This window comes from Xiphias gladius, chromosome 21 (genome assembly GCF_016859285.1).
Source record: "Xiphias gladius isolate SHS-SW01 ecotype Sanya breed wild chromosome 21, ASM1685928v1, whole genome shotgun sequence".
NCBI classification, from domain to species: Eukaryota; Metazoa; Chordata; class Actinopteri; order Istiophoriformes; family Xiphiidae; genus Xiphias; species Xiphias gladius.
The window spans coordinates 18,350,035-18,368,355 of NC_053420.1; the positions used below are offsets into that span (position 1 = coordinate 18,350,035).

The 18,321-nt window shown below is 39.7% G+C and overlaps 1 protein-coding gene across 2 annotated transcripts in view; it reads left to right on the plus strand.

The window, feature by feature from the left end:
- arhgef25b (Rho guanine nucleotide exchange factor (GEF) 25b) overlaps positions 1–18,321 on the plus strand; it is a 35,471-nt gene that overhangs the window by 7,885 nt on the left and 9,265 nt on the right. The window contains exons 3-7 of one of the 2 annotated variants that reach the window (XM_040158600.1): positions 1,834–1,912; positions 2,024–2,209; positions 3,230–3,335; positions 15,024–15,346; positions 15,457–15,561. In XM_040158600.1, coding sequence (XP_040014534.1) covers positions 1,834–1,912; positions 2,024–2,209; positions 3,230–3,335; positions 15,024–15,346; positions 15,457–15,561 — 799 coding nt within the window. Of the gene's footprint in view, positions 1–1,833; positions 1,913–2,023; positions 2,210–3,229; positions 3,336–5,292; positions 5,661–15,023; positions 15,347–15,456; positions 15,562–18,321 lie in introns of those variants that run through there. The other variant, XM_040158601.1, reaches the window with a different exon arrangement.

Genomic DNA, 18,321 nt, shown 5'->3' on the forward strand with positions numbered 1-18,321 from the left:
ATCTGCCTGATTCCAGCCTTCCTGAAGCACCCCACGATCATCACCGATCCTCCACCAAAATTCCACAGTGGGTGCGAGACACTGTGGCTCGTAGGCCTCTCCAGGTCTCCGTCTAACCATTACACGACCAGGTGTTGGGCAAAGCTGAAAATTGGACTCATCAGAGAAGATGACCTTAGTCCATTCCTCTGTGGTCCAATCCTTATTGTCTTTTGCAGACCTCAGCCTGGCTCTTCTTTGCTTTTCATTGATGAAGGGCTTTTTTCTAGCTTTACACGACTTGAGCCCTACCCGTCGGAGCCTGTTTCAAACCGTTCTCGCCATGCATTTCACCCCAGTTGCCATTTGCCATTCTTTTTGTAGGTCACTTGATGTCATCCTACGGTTGCTGAGTGACATCCAAATGACTTGACGGTCATCCCGGTCAGTGGAGAGTCGTTTTCGCCCTCTGCCGGTCTGTAGCTTTGTTTGTTGTACCCAATGTCTGCTGCTTGACCTTGTTCTCATGAACCGCCATCTTAGAAATTCAAAGGATGGAAGTAACCTGACGCTCACTGTATCTGGATTTATCTGCCAGTGAAGCCAGAATTGAACCCTTCTTTTCCTCACTCGAAACATTTCTTTTCAACTTTTCATTTGGCATGGTCAATATTATTATTTTTTGATTCCAATTACTTTTGAGGTACTACTAGCACTGTTTTTGTCATCCAGCTTGTCCTAATGCAAGAGGATAGTGATGACCACAGCAGTGGCTTTTATACTTTTCCTGGTTAAATAAGATTTGGTTCAGGTGATCACCTATCAGTACTTCATTAAGTAGAATGAGGTGTGCATGTGTTGGAATCCAACAGACACTGGAATGGAATGGCTGTCTTGCATGTAGAGATGCTGATTTCAGAAAATTTTTCCAGTGGTCTCTTAGTTTTTTCTAGAGCTGTATATGATAAACTGTCAATGGTACATCTGACCAACAACATAATGGCACAAACCCTATCTGAAAAATAAATGCGAACATAAACAGAAAAACATGGAAGAGAAAACTTAAAAGGGGAAAAACAATTACATGTCAACAACAATCACACCTTGTCTTCTGTCAAATATGAATAAAAATGAATTCATGCAAAAATTTGTTTTTGCATAGAAACCACGTACAGTATTTTGTATTTGGTCCAGAAATAAGTAATCAATCCAATTATAACTGTATAAAATGTTAACTGTAAGCTGCTTAAATCAGAGGAATCTAATTAATGGTTACGACTGACTAGCAGACAATCAAATCCTATCAGAGGTGACTGACGTGCACTGAGACAGATGGGACAGAGTCCAAACTCAGCACTTAAAAAAGGACAACAGCAGCAAAACTTATTTCACAGAGCGACGGTTGAAGCCGAGGCAGAGTGATGGTGTTTCTCAGATTCACCACAGGATGGGGATCTCTCAAACTGCTCACAGGCTCTAATCTCGGGTGAAACTGTGGGGCAGTTATATGTGTCCTAATTATCAGAAATTTACAAACTGTAGTAACACGATTTAAATCTGAAATGCCTCTGTCTGCTCTAAAGTGAGGTTTAAGAGGATTTCAATATATTCTACGCAGTCTTGCTAGAAACTAAAAGAAACGTTTTAAGTTGAAAAATATATATGTTAAAACAGAATAAATAAGAAATGAAAAATATATAGGCGGTACAATCGGGTCTACCCTATGATAACAAGTTAGTTATTTGAGTTACTTAAAGCTCCTGCTTTGGGAATGGTCACAGACTGAAATTAGCCTATGGAACCTGTGGGACAGGGCTGGACCTGTCCTGACCGATTGACCCCCCTTTTGTGCAGGAGGGCCCGAAGACAGATCACACTGCAATTGACCAGCTGTCCTCATCTGCCCAGGGGAGAAAAAGATCTGGTGAAAAGTGTAAATTGTCTCCTTTTGTTCTTTTGTTGGACGTCAAGCAGGATAGCACAGATATTTTTCTGAAGCCTTTCCGACTTGTTTTCTGCCTTTATTATCAAAATAAAATCAAAGGACCAGGCATGGATGCTTGAACAGGGAAAGAAGAGTGAGACAGAATTTAAAGACCTTAAGGTGAAGAGAGAGGACACGACATTAGGACAAAATCAAGGGGAACAGAAGAGCAAGGGATGCAAAATGAAGACTTTGGCCAAAGTGCAAGGCAAGACTGAACAGCTTCTGGGATACAAGGCTGAAAAGGTGAGTGTCTTTGGTCCACGATTCCAACATTGTTAAAAAATGTGGTGATGGAAATAAAAAACTTTGGTGGTAAAAACTTATCAACTTGGGCTGCTCTTAATTATCATATGGGTAAACAAAAATTGTGTGAAATTTAATTGAGTAGAACACATATTTAATAACATAAAACAAGACCCTGAAAGTAAGAAGAGTATTGTATGCATGCTGCATTTTGTTGTGTCAGATTATCTTTACCTTTTATCTTTAATCTTCACTTTAGTAAAATCTTGCTGTCTATGTAGTGTTATTAGTTTAGCAATTTTTAATCCAATGTTAACATGATTCTTTGTGAGATTTACTGTATATAAAACTCTGATGAACCGGGATTTTTATCCTTGTAAAAATGAATATAGATGCTAAAATATGGAGCTGCTGGTCCTATTATCAAACCATTATCATACTCCTTCTTCTTAAATATAGGGTTGATTTTCCAGTCAGTTTTAGTTTAAATATAACTGCCCATCTGTTATGGAAAAAAGCCCTGATTTTTGTTGTAATACTCTGAATTTTCAAGTTTTCGATGCAAATCCATCAGAATTGAACAAGGTGCAGGACTTTTCTCAAATACATCCCCCAAATTTTTTCAACTATCTTTGTCTTCATTAAGGTGGCCATCTGCAGCATTAGTCTCATTTGACCCTGCTGGAATTTGATGTTGTGCTGTCTCCCAATCAGTTTAGTCCTCTCAGAGAAATTCCTCAGATAAGATAATAAACCACTTAAACTGAAACAAAAATAGGAAAGAGAGAAGAGTGGAGAGAGAGAGGTGAAATGGAGTAGAGAAGTGGTACAATTAGTACTATCACTTTTCCTGTCCTGCCAGGGTCTACCTACCCCTATACCTATCACGCAAACACATGAAAATACAATTAGAGCTACAATTAAATGCTTTTGATAAAGAGTACAAGGTGTTCTTAATTCAGCTCTAACTTATCTTGTTTTTAACTTCATCCACTTACTCACGTCTGTCTCATGTATAAGATTTCAGATACTAGCCGGGAGAAACTGTTGTCGGATGAAAACAATCAGGACATCAGGACACAGTTCAAGTGGGCCAGGAAATCCAGTGCGGCTGCAGGATGCAAAGGTAACACAGTGGGTTTATCTGCTGTACTGAAGTCTTCAGTGAATTTACTGAAATACTGTAGTGCACCACATTGTGAACCTCTTATGTCAGGGAAGCTGTCTGACAGAAAGGAAGAGCAGTGGTGATATCACAGATTTTACAGAAAGTGTTGCAACTTTGCACACAAAACATCATTGAAGAATTTAAAATTCAAAACACTCAAAGCAACCCATTACCTTATCCTGATGATTATATATTGACTAATTAAGCATGTGCAGGCTCACATACACATGCATGCAGATACAGTAATCCCACATTGTGGGGAGATCATTGCTTTTTATCTCACAGGGATGATCATTTCAGTAGAGTTTTTAAAAGCTTAACTCAATGGCCAAGAGAACGAGTGCATTTTGATATTTTTACAGCCGTAATCTGTCCTCGGTGGATTGAGGTTGGAGGGTTGTGTTGATCAACCTGTGACGTGACTGTGTACTCATCTGTCTGTGTGTGCGTGTGTGTGTGTCTGTGTGTGTGTGTGTGTGTGTGTGTGTGTGTGTGTGTGTGTGTGTGTGTGTGTGTGTGTGTGTGCGTGTGTGCGTGTAACTGTGTAATATGCGTGTGTTTCATAGAAACAGCAGCTGTTTTCTCCTTCTCGAATGACTTTGTAAATGTTATGGTTCATGAGTTTATGTATAAATCTACTTGAATCACACTACCGGCTGCCACGAGCCTGGACAGCTGTGCTCAGAAGATCATCTAGTCATGAATACTTAATCTTTGCTTTGAGATTAAACCGGCCTGCCTCCGTCCTGCCAGCTCAGTTTGCTGTTTGAAGGGATATTTCTACATGTTGGTTTGTTCACACCAGAGGAAGTGCTCTGGTACCTGTGGTGGGGAAAAAAAAAGAGCAGGCAACTGCTTTGTTGTTTAGAGCAAAAGGTCCTTTACCAGTTTTAAAATGTACATTATCACCGATCATCTTTGTTGATCAGCAAGTGTCAGTACAACTAAGTACAGTTTAACTAAGTTTTATTGAAAAGCTTTACACAGTCACTGTGTGACTGTGGGATTGTCATGGTTGCAGTGGGATTGCAGTGGGATCATCATGGTATTTGTGCACACACTCCTGAGTTTTTGGTGACTAAAAAACCCATGAAGCATTAGCAGCAGTTCAAGTGAATCTTCCAGAAATTTTTTGAATTTCCTCTTCACTTTAAACAGTGGTTCCAGTCTTTCTGGCTTGTAACCCCTTAAAATGAAGGTATGTCTACTGGTGACCTCTCAGTACATTTTGTATATATTACTGGTTGGTGGATAGCTCAACTAAAGATTGTTTTTTCCTTTTTAAAAGGATACATTTTTTTCACACAAAAAAATAAACCCAAGTTCATGTAGCACAAATATATATTGTATGTTTGTCTTTTTTCCCTACCCTTAGATTTATCTTGTGACCTCTTGTGGGAGTCCCAATGTGAATGTCATTAGTTTGGCCAGTGTTTGGTCATAAACCAAAGTATTGAACAAATCAAAACTTTGACCCGCTGATGCCCATAAGTGAAAAAAATCCGTAGGATTCTTCTTTAGGGGACCATGAATTTCTTTGCAAAATGTGGTGGTAATCCTGTCAGTAGTTGTTGAGATATGGTCCAAAGAGATGGATGACCGATCGACCAAGATTGCCATCTATAGAGACATGCCACCGAAATGGCTAAAGTCCGTTTTGGTTTCATTGCTCATGCAGGGAGTGTAGGGAGAAGAGAAGGGAAGCTGATGAGGGAAGTGTGAAGATCGAGGGGAGGGGGAAAGGAAGGGGAGGAAGGAGAAATGAGAGAAGGTGGGACTGGAAAAGAGATGCTGGCATAGCAACGCAGCACGTTATCTACCATCCCCTCCCTCATCTCAGCTCCTCCCCTTCCCTGACTCTCTGTCGCTCCCTCACTTACTTTTGGTCCCTCTCATAATCTCTTCCCAATATCTGACCACACAGATAGGCTCAGGAGTGGAAGAGAGGACGACCTCTCTGTTTTTCTGCTGATATTTGTCTTCAAATCAGGGGATAGTAACAGAATTTTTGTCTCAGGGATTTCTACACAGATTTAGATAATGACTCTGGAGCTCTCTGAAAACTTTTTCTCTCATCTCCTCTGGGAATTACTGCAGGAATAGTGTGTGTGCATGTGCTTAAGTGTGTGTCCATCCAGCACTATGCCTGCTTCTGATAGTCTTGGCTCTAGCAGCAGGATTGGATTATCATGAGAGGGGGTCACCACCAGCGAAGGTGTGGGTGTCAGCACCTGTTCAGAAAACTGCTCAGCAAATGTGGCTGCTGCTTCGTCCGAGTCAGAGGTATGTAGATGTTCTGCTGGACCTGTACTGTAGATGTTGTCTGACTGCAGACTAAAAAGTCTACACATCAACTGTAAAGGACTTTACTTTTCACTCATGACATATATATTATAGTAGATTGCTTTTCTGACTTCCCAAAGATGTTGCAGACAGTTAATTTTGTTGCCTGTACGTAATGTTTTGTTACATACAAGCAACAAAATTGCCTAATGGAAGGCAATTCACGCAGATGTCCCTTTCTTATAGGGTCTTGCAAAGCCAGAGCTGGTTTTTCTAAGTTATAAAATAAAATAAAATCTACTGAACCTTTCTCTACACTTTTTTTCCCCAAAATGTTATATTTAGGACATTTAATTTAATTCCTAGTCTTACTGACCCTCCTTGTAAAACTAAGAGGGTAGCAGCATCTATTAGAATACTGGAAAACAGAGGATGGTGCTGTCTGGACAAGGTCTTATGTAGGCCACCCTTTAGCAAAAAGCTGAGATTAAAACAAATTATGTGTTATCCCTCCACTCCACTTGTTACCAGGTTTGTATAAATCTACTCAGTAATGGTTTTAAAAAAACAAAACCATATTTCCACTTACAGTTCAGCTTTTACTGGTGTCAACCATTTCTGCAATACTTATTTCTACTACACACCAGATACGCATCCCTTTAGGCTAACTGAGGACCTTAGATGGGTCTGAGAGGCTAAGATTAGCATCCTACTGTTTTCCCTGTTGTGTGTTTGTGGTTTGTAGAATTGTGTAAATGCAATATTGAATGCACAACAATAAAGCAATGGCTAATATTATGATAGTTGGAAGGATAAGCTGAAACACGAACATCCCTATATTAATTATGCTGACTTGCTATTGTTAGCGACTACCGCAGCCACATTTAGCAACCAAGCAAACAGTGTTAACACTTGGTAAAATGCTGCCAGTAAATAGCAAGAAACAGAAACAGTAACTGTACAAAGTAGCTAGAAAACTGCCCTTTCTTTCCTGTTGACTTTAGTTTGTCAAACGTAGTGTATATTGTGTTGTATACATTATACATTTGTGAGGCAACCGATCTCTGATACAAGTGGTATCATGCTCACATAGCACAGGTAGTGTAACTTCTTTTTTGAAACCTGGACTTTTACTACACCCCAGTGGTCTACTTTATTGATGTTGCCATCTGGGAAGCTCTGGATTGGGGATACCAAAAATGTTGACAAAGTTTGCACTCTATATTGATCATTACTCCTACCTTCAAGGGGATAGAGAACTGAAAATAGTGGATCATTCCTTTAAATGTGAAGTTTGCATGACTGCATGAAATACAAAAAAACACTTTTAGAGAGTATTCCCCAAAATAACATGCTGGTGGGTTTGTTTGTGGATTTATATGCTTGAAGACAAGGTAGAGAGTTACTTTCACAAATTTTCTTCAGGTTTCATCTACAGCAGATTTTCAGTCTGTGTTTGGAATTAGTTGATACAGGTACAACAAGAGCAGCCAGTGAGGGATTCATGTTCCAAAGAGACAAAGGGTCTGTGTTAGTGCCACATCTGTATCTCTGCAGTGTCTCTGAATATGCTGCTGATCACTGAATCATGCAAACACAAGAGTCAATGGGTCACTGTCCCGACATTCCTTTCCCTAAAAAACTAGACCCCTACCACAAACACACATACTTGTATCCGGAAAAAATCAATTGTATTTATGAGATACAGAATAGAACAATCTTCACTATGCTCTCTCTATCTCCATCACTGGAGCATTACTCTTTTAAAAGTACCTAAAGCATTTTAGCCTTGATGAAAATACTTAAAAGTTAGCTAGCTAACACAACTTGTAAGTTTTATTTTAGTTTGTTTAACATAATGAGAAAAGAGACATTAAATCACACACATATGAAGGATAACCCAACAAAGTCCTGGACTTTCATTGTAGTACTTGATGAAGACAAGAATGATAGTGTCTGTGAACTTCCAGGTAGCTAGCCGGTAACTTTGCCGTTTCAATGCTCTAGTTACTGTTACAAGAGTAACAGTAGCTAAAGAGTAACCAATCAGTGATCGGCGTTTTTCTTTTTTTTTCTTCTTTAACCAAAGAGTAGGTATTTCTTTTTGGACTCCATTTTAATTATTTAACTAGAAATATTATTTATTGATTTATTTTTATATGTTATAAATTTTTATATTTTTGAGAAGTCTGATAACTTTTTATACTTTTTGTCAGTTTTGAGACTCCATATATGGCAGTGGGCACAAACAGAAAGTGCTTTCCTTAATCTGTACCCCTACAATACTGTGACACTGTTTCAGTGGAAAGGCAGCTGTACACACACACATGTTCGAACATGCAGACACACACAGGCACATACATAGACACACAAACACGTCACATTACTGCCCAAAGCTTAAATCCTCTGTTGTTCCAGTTGCTTGGGGAGTGATTACAGAACAACCGCTCTCTGAGTTCCACTGCTCTTACGGACCCTGCAAATAGACGCGTGAAATGTGAAAATTAATGCAGCCTTGTTTTGAGATGCCTTGCTTTTTCACCTTTGTTCACAAAGCTTAATAGGACATCTCTGACACTTCTCTGTGGGATACACTTCGCTTGCATGATGTGATGTCAGTATTGCTGGATGATTTTGGTTTGTGTTTATAGAAAGACTAGCAATCCCAGTAAGGATAGCACTGGCTCTCTTTTTTTTCTATGTAATATGTTTGTCTCTTCTTTCATATCTTTTCTATACTGTGGTTGTAGGAAAGATGTACTTTGCTGGACATCCTTTGCTTCATTTTCAAGTGTTGTTTCTTCTTTCAAGTTGTTTGTACGTGATTTAGAGCTTTCTCCTTTATTTTTTGAGGTATCTGATCTCCCTCTACCTCCCCTGAAGACTTCCTTCATAAACTCCTTCATTTAGCAATACCTCTCTCATTGAGTGTTTAATTTCATTTGGCACAATGTCCAACAGCTATTTATAAAGACAGAGATACACCTCCAGATAAAGTGTGTCCGGGAAACTTGCTTGGAAATTTACTTAAAAGTCCGGCCAGCAGTCTCAATGTCTCTCACTGTCTGGCTCAGACAACGCCATGACTAATAGTCCATTAGCCCTCCAATGTGTGATTTCATCACTGCCAGTATGTGAAGAAGTAAACATGATGACTAACAAACACAAAAGTGTTTTGTGACATGGAACACATACATATATAGAAGCCTGTATATTGGCTTAGCCATTTTGCACTTTTGTATTTGATTGTTGTGTGTTTTGCTTGAATATTGTCGTTGAACCACAGGGCTGGCTAATCTTCATTTGGACTTGATTTACATTAAAGCACACAATTTAGATATGGTGTGAACATTAAAACTTAAAAGAAAAACTGAAACAAGTAGTGACAAACACACAGAGAATGATCACCCGATTCTGCAGTTCCCCTCAGTTCAGTCGAGCGTTTTAGTGTCTTTCAGCTCGTTGATCTGATTTTAGAACTTTACTGTTTTGGTTCAGACTCACAAACATAATTTCCAGCTGCAGAAGACAGCTGCTTTTTGCCAAAAGCTTTGATAAACTTGTGTACTGTTGCTGCTCAGCAGTAAACAGCAGACAGAAAAAGTCAGCAGCTACAGTAAACTCAAACCAGCCAGACTTTACTGAGAAGAGATGGAGTAGACTGAGAGGGGTTTTGGGGTGAGAGACAAAAACTACAGTAAGAGGATAGACCACAGTGTACCAGTGAGAGCCCACATCAGCAGCCTGCAATGCCGTGGGAAAAAGGAAGTGGTGGCGTGAGGAGTAGATGTGCAACTACATTGTAGAAACTGTAACAGGGTCAATTGTCAATATGCAGGATGTAATCGCATTTTAGGGTGAAGGGATATTAATCATATTAATTCTGGTCATAGTTTACTAGGAAATACAACTGACGTATTAATAGCTGAGTTCACTATCCTGCCTGACCAGAAAGACACTCAGTGGTCTGATTCAAGAAAGAGTAAAAAGAGTGAAGAAAGCAAAGACATAACACTGATTTTCATATCACATATGCACATAATGATAATATAGATTGAAATGTACTTTTAAATGCCTGGTATATCTTAGTTTGCTAATATTTACTGAATCAACTTGTAATGTAGCAGTGGCCGCTGGCCAGTGGATAAAAGCTAACAGTAGCAGTCAGCAGCTGCAGTACCTTAAAAGAGTATTACGCTGATTTACGTTGCAAGCCTGAAATATTGTCAGATTCAACATGTACAGTTAAAAAATTTCCCGAAAATCGATGCAACAGAGTAAGAGCTATCTTCTTTCAAAACCTGGCTCCTGCATTACCCACAATGGAACTTGAGTGCTGACAGTTTGTCGGGAGATTTGGGTGTGTTAAACTTCTAGCAGCTAATGTAGCCTTGAGACGCTATACCTCAAGCAAAGATGTGGAGTGGGCTACAGAGGTCTGATAAGCTGATGTTTTCATTTTCAAACTTGTAGTCTCCAGCCCCAACCAGTGCTAACTCAAGTGAAATCACTTGAGGATATTTATCAGACTACACAAAGCTCACACAACTTTTTTCAGGCAATCCAGGCTAATCACTGATAAGTGGATTGATAAACTGTGCATCAGTCCTGCTAAGGTTTGAATGGATGCAGATGATGTGAAAGTGAAAGTTTTGAAGTTGACAATAATGTGGACTGAGAGGTATTTTTCTTGGCAGTATTTCAACAAGAAGTGAAGCGGGCCTTTTGAGTCCAAAATGACTGGATCTGATAGCAATAATGATGATTTCATCCATCAGCATGCACATATACACGTGTCACACAAATGAAGAAACGTGCAGAGCTTTAGTCATGCTTAGACTTGGTGAAGTGTCATCATGCTGTTTGAAGCGACGCTCCAACAGCATCTCAATAATTCCTGCTGTTATTGACTTTGACCATCTATGGGGTTGAGTGGGGGAAGATGTAGTTATCTGTCTCCCATCCATATGCGCAGAGAGAGAGAGAGAGAGAGAGAGAGAGAGAGAGAGAGAGAGAGAGAGAGAGAGAGAGAGAGAGAGAGAGAGAGAGAGAGAGAGAGAGAGAGAGAGAGAGAGAGAGAGAGAGAGAGAGAGAAGCACTTCCATGCAGTAAAGGAGGTCATGGAAGCAGCACTCTCTCTCCTTTCAGAGCCAGATAAGCACAAATGCACTTTATCATGAGAATGATCTTCTCTTTATTCACCCGACATTAACATTAATAATGTTTTGGTTTTCATCCAGAAGTAGCATCCAAGTGGATTATATCCACCCATTGCATCTACACATTCTGATTCAGCGACGGATACTAATTCCTCAATAAACTGCATCACATCATATTGACCTTTGATGACAGACTACTACAAAATTCTTATTCTAAATGACAAACTGCCACTTTACTGATAAATTACCTACCAATTTAAAAATATACTTCAATTCAAGTTAAAATAAGCTGCTCAGACACATTTTAGAAAGAAGGGCTTTTTTGGGCATAGTGTTGACTCCTTCAACAGGCTGAGGGGAAAGTTTGAACTGGATTGTTTTAACACAGAAAGTTGAAAAAATACATCTTTGAACACATGCAAGTCGCAAGTCGGTCAGGGAATTAACTGTATAACTAAAGACAGTGGGAGGAAGTGTACTTCTCATGTGGAAATGTAGAAAAACACACAAAAAAAACACGTAAGCAAAGTAAAGCCAGATGACTTTCCTTTTCCATCGTGAATGAGTACTTAAAAAAAAAAATCTCCAAAAACCACACAAACAATCTACTCAATTTCAGCAACAAGTTAGTTTCTACCCTTGCATATCAAACTATCAAGCAGGTTGTACAATGTGCTGACAGTGTTTGAGCTGCTAGTGCCTCAGTGCAACAGCCAGCATTACAGTCAGGTTGACTGACCCCTCGCTAATGCGCGGGCCTGTTTGCTGCCATCTCTTTCCATCTGGTTAGGTGTGTTGTCTGAGCCAATGGGTTTGCAGAGAGAATCCAACCCCACCCAACCTTAATCCATCCATCAATCTGTATGCGCTAGAGAATTAGTGTTACACATGAAACTGCCTCTACGGCTGCCATGTCACACAAATCAGCCTCACTGATGCGTGAAAATGGTCACAGAAAACATATCTCTTAAAATTTAAGTTAGAGTTTTAAACAGTCACTATTCACTATTTTCATAGACCGAAGGCTTACACAAGATAAAAGTGTTGAATATCATTTGAATGTCCACAATGCCTAGATGCGAGGACACATTCACAGCATGCATCCATACGCGCTGCCGAAACTCCTTGCAGTCCGGATGGTGGTCCAGCTGTTGCTCTGTGGGAAAATGACACATTACATAAGCGTCTCAAACAAACATTACAAGCTGAGTCGCTCGGCTCAGCAGTGACTTGGACATCACAGTGACCATCACGCACCATTAAGGGTCAGTTCAGAGAAAGTGTTGATGCATAAAACCTGCAGTAAGGTGTACTTGTATCATTTCAACAGATGGTGAGATGGTTGTTAGTGGAGTTCTGTATGGACTGACCTTGATGGATTAAAAAACAAAAAAGAAAAAAAAAGCAAGGAGACCAGATGGCTGTCTCTGCTCAAGGGTGATAGCAAACAGTATGTGTGTATGTGGACATTTGTAGATGTTTGCACAAAGTGGATTTCTGTTGTTATTTGGGTCACGTAGTTGAGGATATGGTTGGTAAAGCCAAACTGACATTTTATGGTTAGTTGTTAGGATGTCTGGTCTCTTCTCATTAGATTAAGTGAAACACAGCTTCTGCGGAAAATGACAGGAAATACAAGAGAGAGACATCAGCATGCATTAAAGATCGTGACGCCGACTGAATTTGACAACACGGGCTTGTACTTTATGGTTTTTTAACCACACTAGCGGCTAGGGATGACAGTACCGATCAGTCAGTCTCTTAACTATTTGATGGAATGCCATGAAATTTGGTACACACACACTCATGGTCTCAGAGGACTCCCAATGGCGTTGTTGATCTGACTTTTCCGATAGTGCCACCAGCAGGTTAGCATTTTTGATTTTTAGTGGCATGTCTCACCATCTGTTGGACTGATTGCAATGAAATTAGGTACATACTTTCAAAATTCAAAATTTCAAAATTTCAGTTGCTGCAGCACCTTGGTTTATGACCAAATGCTTGCAAAACTAATGACATTCCCATCAGTCTCAGATGTACTTTGTACTTTTCGGGATTAGCTTTCCCTCTGCTACCGTCCTAAACTGGTTGATTATTTTTGGTCAGCATGACCCTTTGAGGAGATTCTTTTGGAAGACAAGCAAACTGTTCCAACACTCCACTGGTTCAACCCTACCCCATGGGATCACCAGAAACACGCACAAACACACAAACACTCTCTCTATGACTTACACACATGCACAGAAACACACATAAACATATACCATGACCTTCCTCCCTTCCCTCTAAATCGTTCCGTTACTGAAATGAGTTTGTGCCGTTCACTGCATGAGTGAAGCACCAGGCGATTAATTAGTTTAATTACAGTCTTATTTTAATCCGGCCTACTTTAGATGTCTAGATTGTTTTGACAGTTAGCTCAGGGTACCAGCACATATGTACCATACATACATACATCTGAATAAAAGCATCACAAAAAAGCCAGTGTCATGAACAGTGAATTGGGTATTTCTGCATTTTTTTTTTTTTAATTTAGGGAAAATTTTGCTAGTCCCCATTAAATAGTAGGAGAACTGAAATGGAGCAGGAAGAAAAACACATCATTCAGTATTTTACTGTCAGTATGGTGTCTTGTTTAATGGCTGTATCAGGCAGTTTTGGCAAAGGGCTGACCCAGATTTTCCCTGGCTTCTTCAAAGCTTGTTATTGTGATTACAGCTTACATAAATGTGCTGACAGGGAATAGTGGCTTCTGGGAAGAGTCCAAAACGACAGAGTGGGGCTCCTGAAAGATTCCACTTTGCTACGATCAGCAGAACAGAATGAAATGTTAACGTTAAGATGCTTGATTAAAACAGTGTGGTTGAGGATTAGGGTACCAGTTTCCACAGTCTAGAGACTTAAAGCAGGAAACAAGATCCAGCTGTGGTGTAAATGGGTGTCAGCTCCAGTGTTGGTCCAGCCCAAGTTTCAGAATGAGGGCAATTCACTGCAGACATGATGAGTTCAGTTTTAACTGACTTGAGGTCACAGAAGCCAAAAATTAACTCAAGTTTGTGTCCTTTCAATGGTTCATCACTATCCACACTATAAGTCGGCACGTGGGTGAAACGAGAGAGTTGTAGCTGAGGTAAATGAGGTTTGCGGTCACCAGACTTGGTATAAAATGACAGAATTTAACAGTGAAATTAATTTGTAATGATAGTCAAGTGCAGATTTTCAGATAAGGTATTCACAATGTCATGATTAAGTTGAAAAAATATTAAAATGAATAACCAGTGTGGAAAGCCATGGTAAATACATTTACTACTCACGTACTGTACTTACTGTGAGTACAATTTCAAGGCTGATGTGCCATTCTTTTATTATTTTAAGGATAAAAATAGTTTGAAATGAGCTCCACCCTGACCAGATACAACACTAAAATTCTGGTTACATGTTAATACATCAATAGTGATAATCAAATTATACATAATACCATAACACTGATGGGGGCCATTCTGCTGCATAATGAAAACTTTTGATACTTCAAGTACATTTTGCTAATACTTTGAATGAAGGAACTCTATATTCCTTTTAACTAAAAAATCTGAATACTTATTCCATCACTGTACATAACAGTAGAATAAAATAACTAAATAAAATCTATATTTCAATACTTGTAAATTAAGTTATTTTTCACAAGAAAGTACATTGTGAATCTGTGTAGGTTTATTTAGATGTTCTTGTTAGAAAAAGGCCTGTTTTCTATGAAATTTACATAATTTTTCAGTTTTTGGTGACCTAAACATTTAAAAAAAAAAAAAAAAATTTTATACCTTGGGCAGTTTACCGCTTACCTTTGGACTATTTAAGGTTATTCAATGGTTATCGTTACCACATTTTTTGTTTAACTACATTTTCTTGTAACAGTGTACAACAAATGAAAGCAGTCAAACTGTAGTATAAAAAATTCCAGTTAAATTTGAGTCATTCCTCATGTGAACACATCTGTTCTTGTGTTCATAATCATTTAGGACCAGTAAGTACAGTAGCTGCACCAACTGAAGTTACAATTAGGGCTTAACACAGGAAATTAAACAACATTTTTGTGCAGAAATCTGTCTTCAGCATCTGACCTGAGAGGATGTACCCCACAGTTAGCTGCTGAATTTTGACCTAATCCTTTTCCCCTCTCTCTCGCTCTCTCTCTCTCTCTCTGCAGCAGAGTCGTACTCTGTGGCAGGCAGTGACGGTACTATCACCCCATCAGTGGGCTGTGTGCCCCACCAGGCCTCAGGCAGCTCCAGCCCCTGCTCAAACTCCTTGTCAGGAGGATCCCGGCACCCTGTCAGTGCCCTGAAGAAATGGCTCACCAACCCCGTCCGCAAACTGAGCTCCGATGCCAGAGGAGGAGTGGGAAAAGTCGAGAAGCAGATGTGCAGGTCAGATGGGAGGCAGTCGCCATTGCTTCTTTCCCACCGTGAAGCTCAGTCGAGGCCTCTGGAACAGCACAATAACTACACCATCCTCCCCTCTGGAGAAACGGTGAGCCGTAAAGACAGAGAGCTTTCACTTAAACGTATGCATTTATTCATTCTGACAAAATATATTTTATCCGGTTGTTTCTGATGCCTGTTTATTTTTGTATTGTACAGATGTGGAGAGACAGTCTGTCGAGTCCATCTGCTTCTTCTCTTACACAGCCGTCCTCTCAGAGATACTTAGCTGACCTTCTGCAAGGCAGAGACACACAAAGTCTAGTAATGTATCTGTTCTATTCTATTCTTTTCTATTCTTTTCTTTTCTTTTCCTTTCTTTTCTATTCTTTCCAATTCAATTCTGTTCTGTTCTGTTCTTTTCTATCTCTGTTATACACACATGCATAAACACAAACACATCAGTCTTTCTATACTCGTGAGGACCCTCTCTGACATAATGCATTCACTAGCCCCGAACCCTAACGTTAACCATCTCACTGCTAGGTCCAAAATGTGCCACCTTAGTCCGTACAGTGCAGAAATGTCCTCACTACGATGGTTTAAAACTGAAAAAAGTCCTCACACAGATAGCAATACAAGCCCACACACATACATAATCAACACTGAGAGGTCTTGACTCAGAGGCTTTTCTTTCTGTCTGTGTCAGCAGGTAAACTGCAGTTGTAAGTGAAGTTGGATTAAAGGCACTGAATCTGTGGCAATCATATTACAAGTCGCCACATATTCTATTACCATATATTCTATTACCAAACACTGGGCAGTGACTGGAACTGGACCGAGGGGCATTTGCCACCGGGATGTGAAGAAACATTATGATACAACAAAAAGGCTGAATAATAATTAACCTTTGTAGACTATTTGTGCAGTAATTACTTGACCAGGTTACTGACATTGGAAGGTCAGCAATCCATAAATCATGTCAAACATGCTCTCACCAATCAATTCTTTATTCCCCTCACAGTAACTATAATCCTTTCACTGGAGCTTCTCTCATCATCAGACTCTTAGGTAATGCAGGTCTCATGAGCTAATAATTTATATGTATGTACTGAAACACATACACTTAAATATCAAGGCAACGCACACTCAAGCTATGAATTATAAACATGCTCATATACCTGTACATCCTGTTCAGCTGTTGTAGCATGTGAAAGGGCTCTAAGTTGCACACATCGTTTGACTTCCAACAACTGTGCCAAATAAACAGGACATATTTTCACTTTTTGTTGCATATTTTGTGAGCGTGCTCACACACAAGCAGACACGCATGCACATACCACTTCTTTGTGGAAACCCTACACTGAGTACTCTTTGAAAGGCCCTGGTGAATGGTATCAATCCTGTGGGCTTTTCTAGACAGCATCTGGAAGTAATCAACTAGCCAAGCAGTCTGTAACAGGCTGATATAAGGTCAGGGTTGGGGGTGAGGAGTTTACTCTGAAATTAAAGGAAGAAGAGGCCTACAGGCAAGGTGAGAAACAGGCCTTTGGATGTTGGACAATTCTCCTCCAAGGATGACGGAGTCAAGTTTCATAAGCTTTACATAACAGATGAGTAAAAAACGGGTTTTAAAGAGTTCAAACAATCCTTAAACCTATCAAGTCTGCTCAATAAATGACTGTCTTCACTTTGAGCCCTTCTCAGTCCAATTGCCTTTTGGGATAAAATTACTTCATGGACACCTTGAGCTTTATATTTACTTTGGCTCCTCAGCCCTTTATTCTTGTGCTGCCCGGGTCGGTGTCAATAGACTTATCATCTCTTCAAAGTAGTCAAAACAGTTTGACAATTTGGGAAATTTGATTATTCATTTACTTGCTGAGAGTTAAATGAGAAGACTGATGCAACAATGATGTCTGTACGGTAAATATGCTGCAGGTGCTAGCATCCAGTTAGTTTAGCACAGCATAAAGCTGGAAACGGGGGAATTAACATGTTATATCTCCTTTAATCCACACAATAATTTAAGTGTTGAAAGTTTGATAAGCACAAGACTATTTCTTAAAGAAAATGTTCACCATATAATCCTTTGTTAAACTGCAAATTGCCACATTTATACTTTGGTTTTTATATTTCAGGATTACACAAACGTTTATAATGTGTTAATTAGTGAATTTAAGAGGTGCTAGTCGGTGGATTTTGTTACATTTGGACAGAGGCTAGCTCTTCCCCCCTGTTTCAGTCTTTATGCTAAGCTAACCAGCTGCTGGCTCCAGAAACATATTTATGGTACAGATGTGAGAGTGGTATTGAGCTTCTTTGACAAGAAAGCAAGTGTATTTCCCAAATTGTTGAACTGTTCCATTAACCTTCTCATGGTTTTCAGAGGCACTAATTGCTGTAAGAGAGGAAGAAACACAAAGAGCAGACACAAAGCGAAGCTTTGCAGTTTTAAAGGCCACTGGCTGGCAGTTCACAACCAGAGTGGAGATGGAGTTTTCAATTAGCCTCAGAGGCTTTTCATAGGCAGAATGTGTCAGGCTACTGGGTGAGGACTTGAACAGTCAACTCAGACAGAATCAGAGAGTAAAAAAGACGAGGTTTCCAAAAAATAAATAAATAAATAAAATGAGATAAACAGAAAGTGTATATTTGACCTACAAACTTCCTGCACAGAAGGATTATCACTGAAGCAGAGAACTGAGAGAGACTACAGTATGTCAAGAGGATTAGAGTCAAATTCACATTAGATTTTACTGCTCTTAGCCAAGGAGTGGTATTTGTTATATAACAATTCTCCATGCTGTGGTCAGTTACCCCCGACCTCTTTCATGACTTGACAAATTGTGCAAATTTAGCTCATTATTCGTCTTCATTCGTCAGGCCTGATTCTACTTTTCCAAATGTCCCGGACCAAAAGTCTCCTCAGCAGCAAGGAGAGACATTAAAAAGTGATTATTACTCTCAGGTTACTTGGGATTTAAGGGGTGTCATGACTTTCCAAAAGAGGCTCAGCAAAAGTGCCCTACCGATGTGTTTCCCAGAATTAGGACCCTCACATCTTCTTGTTTTTCCGCAGAC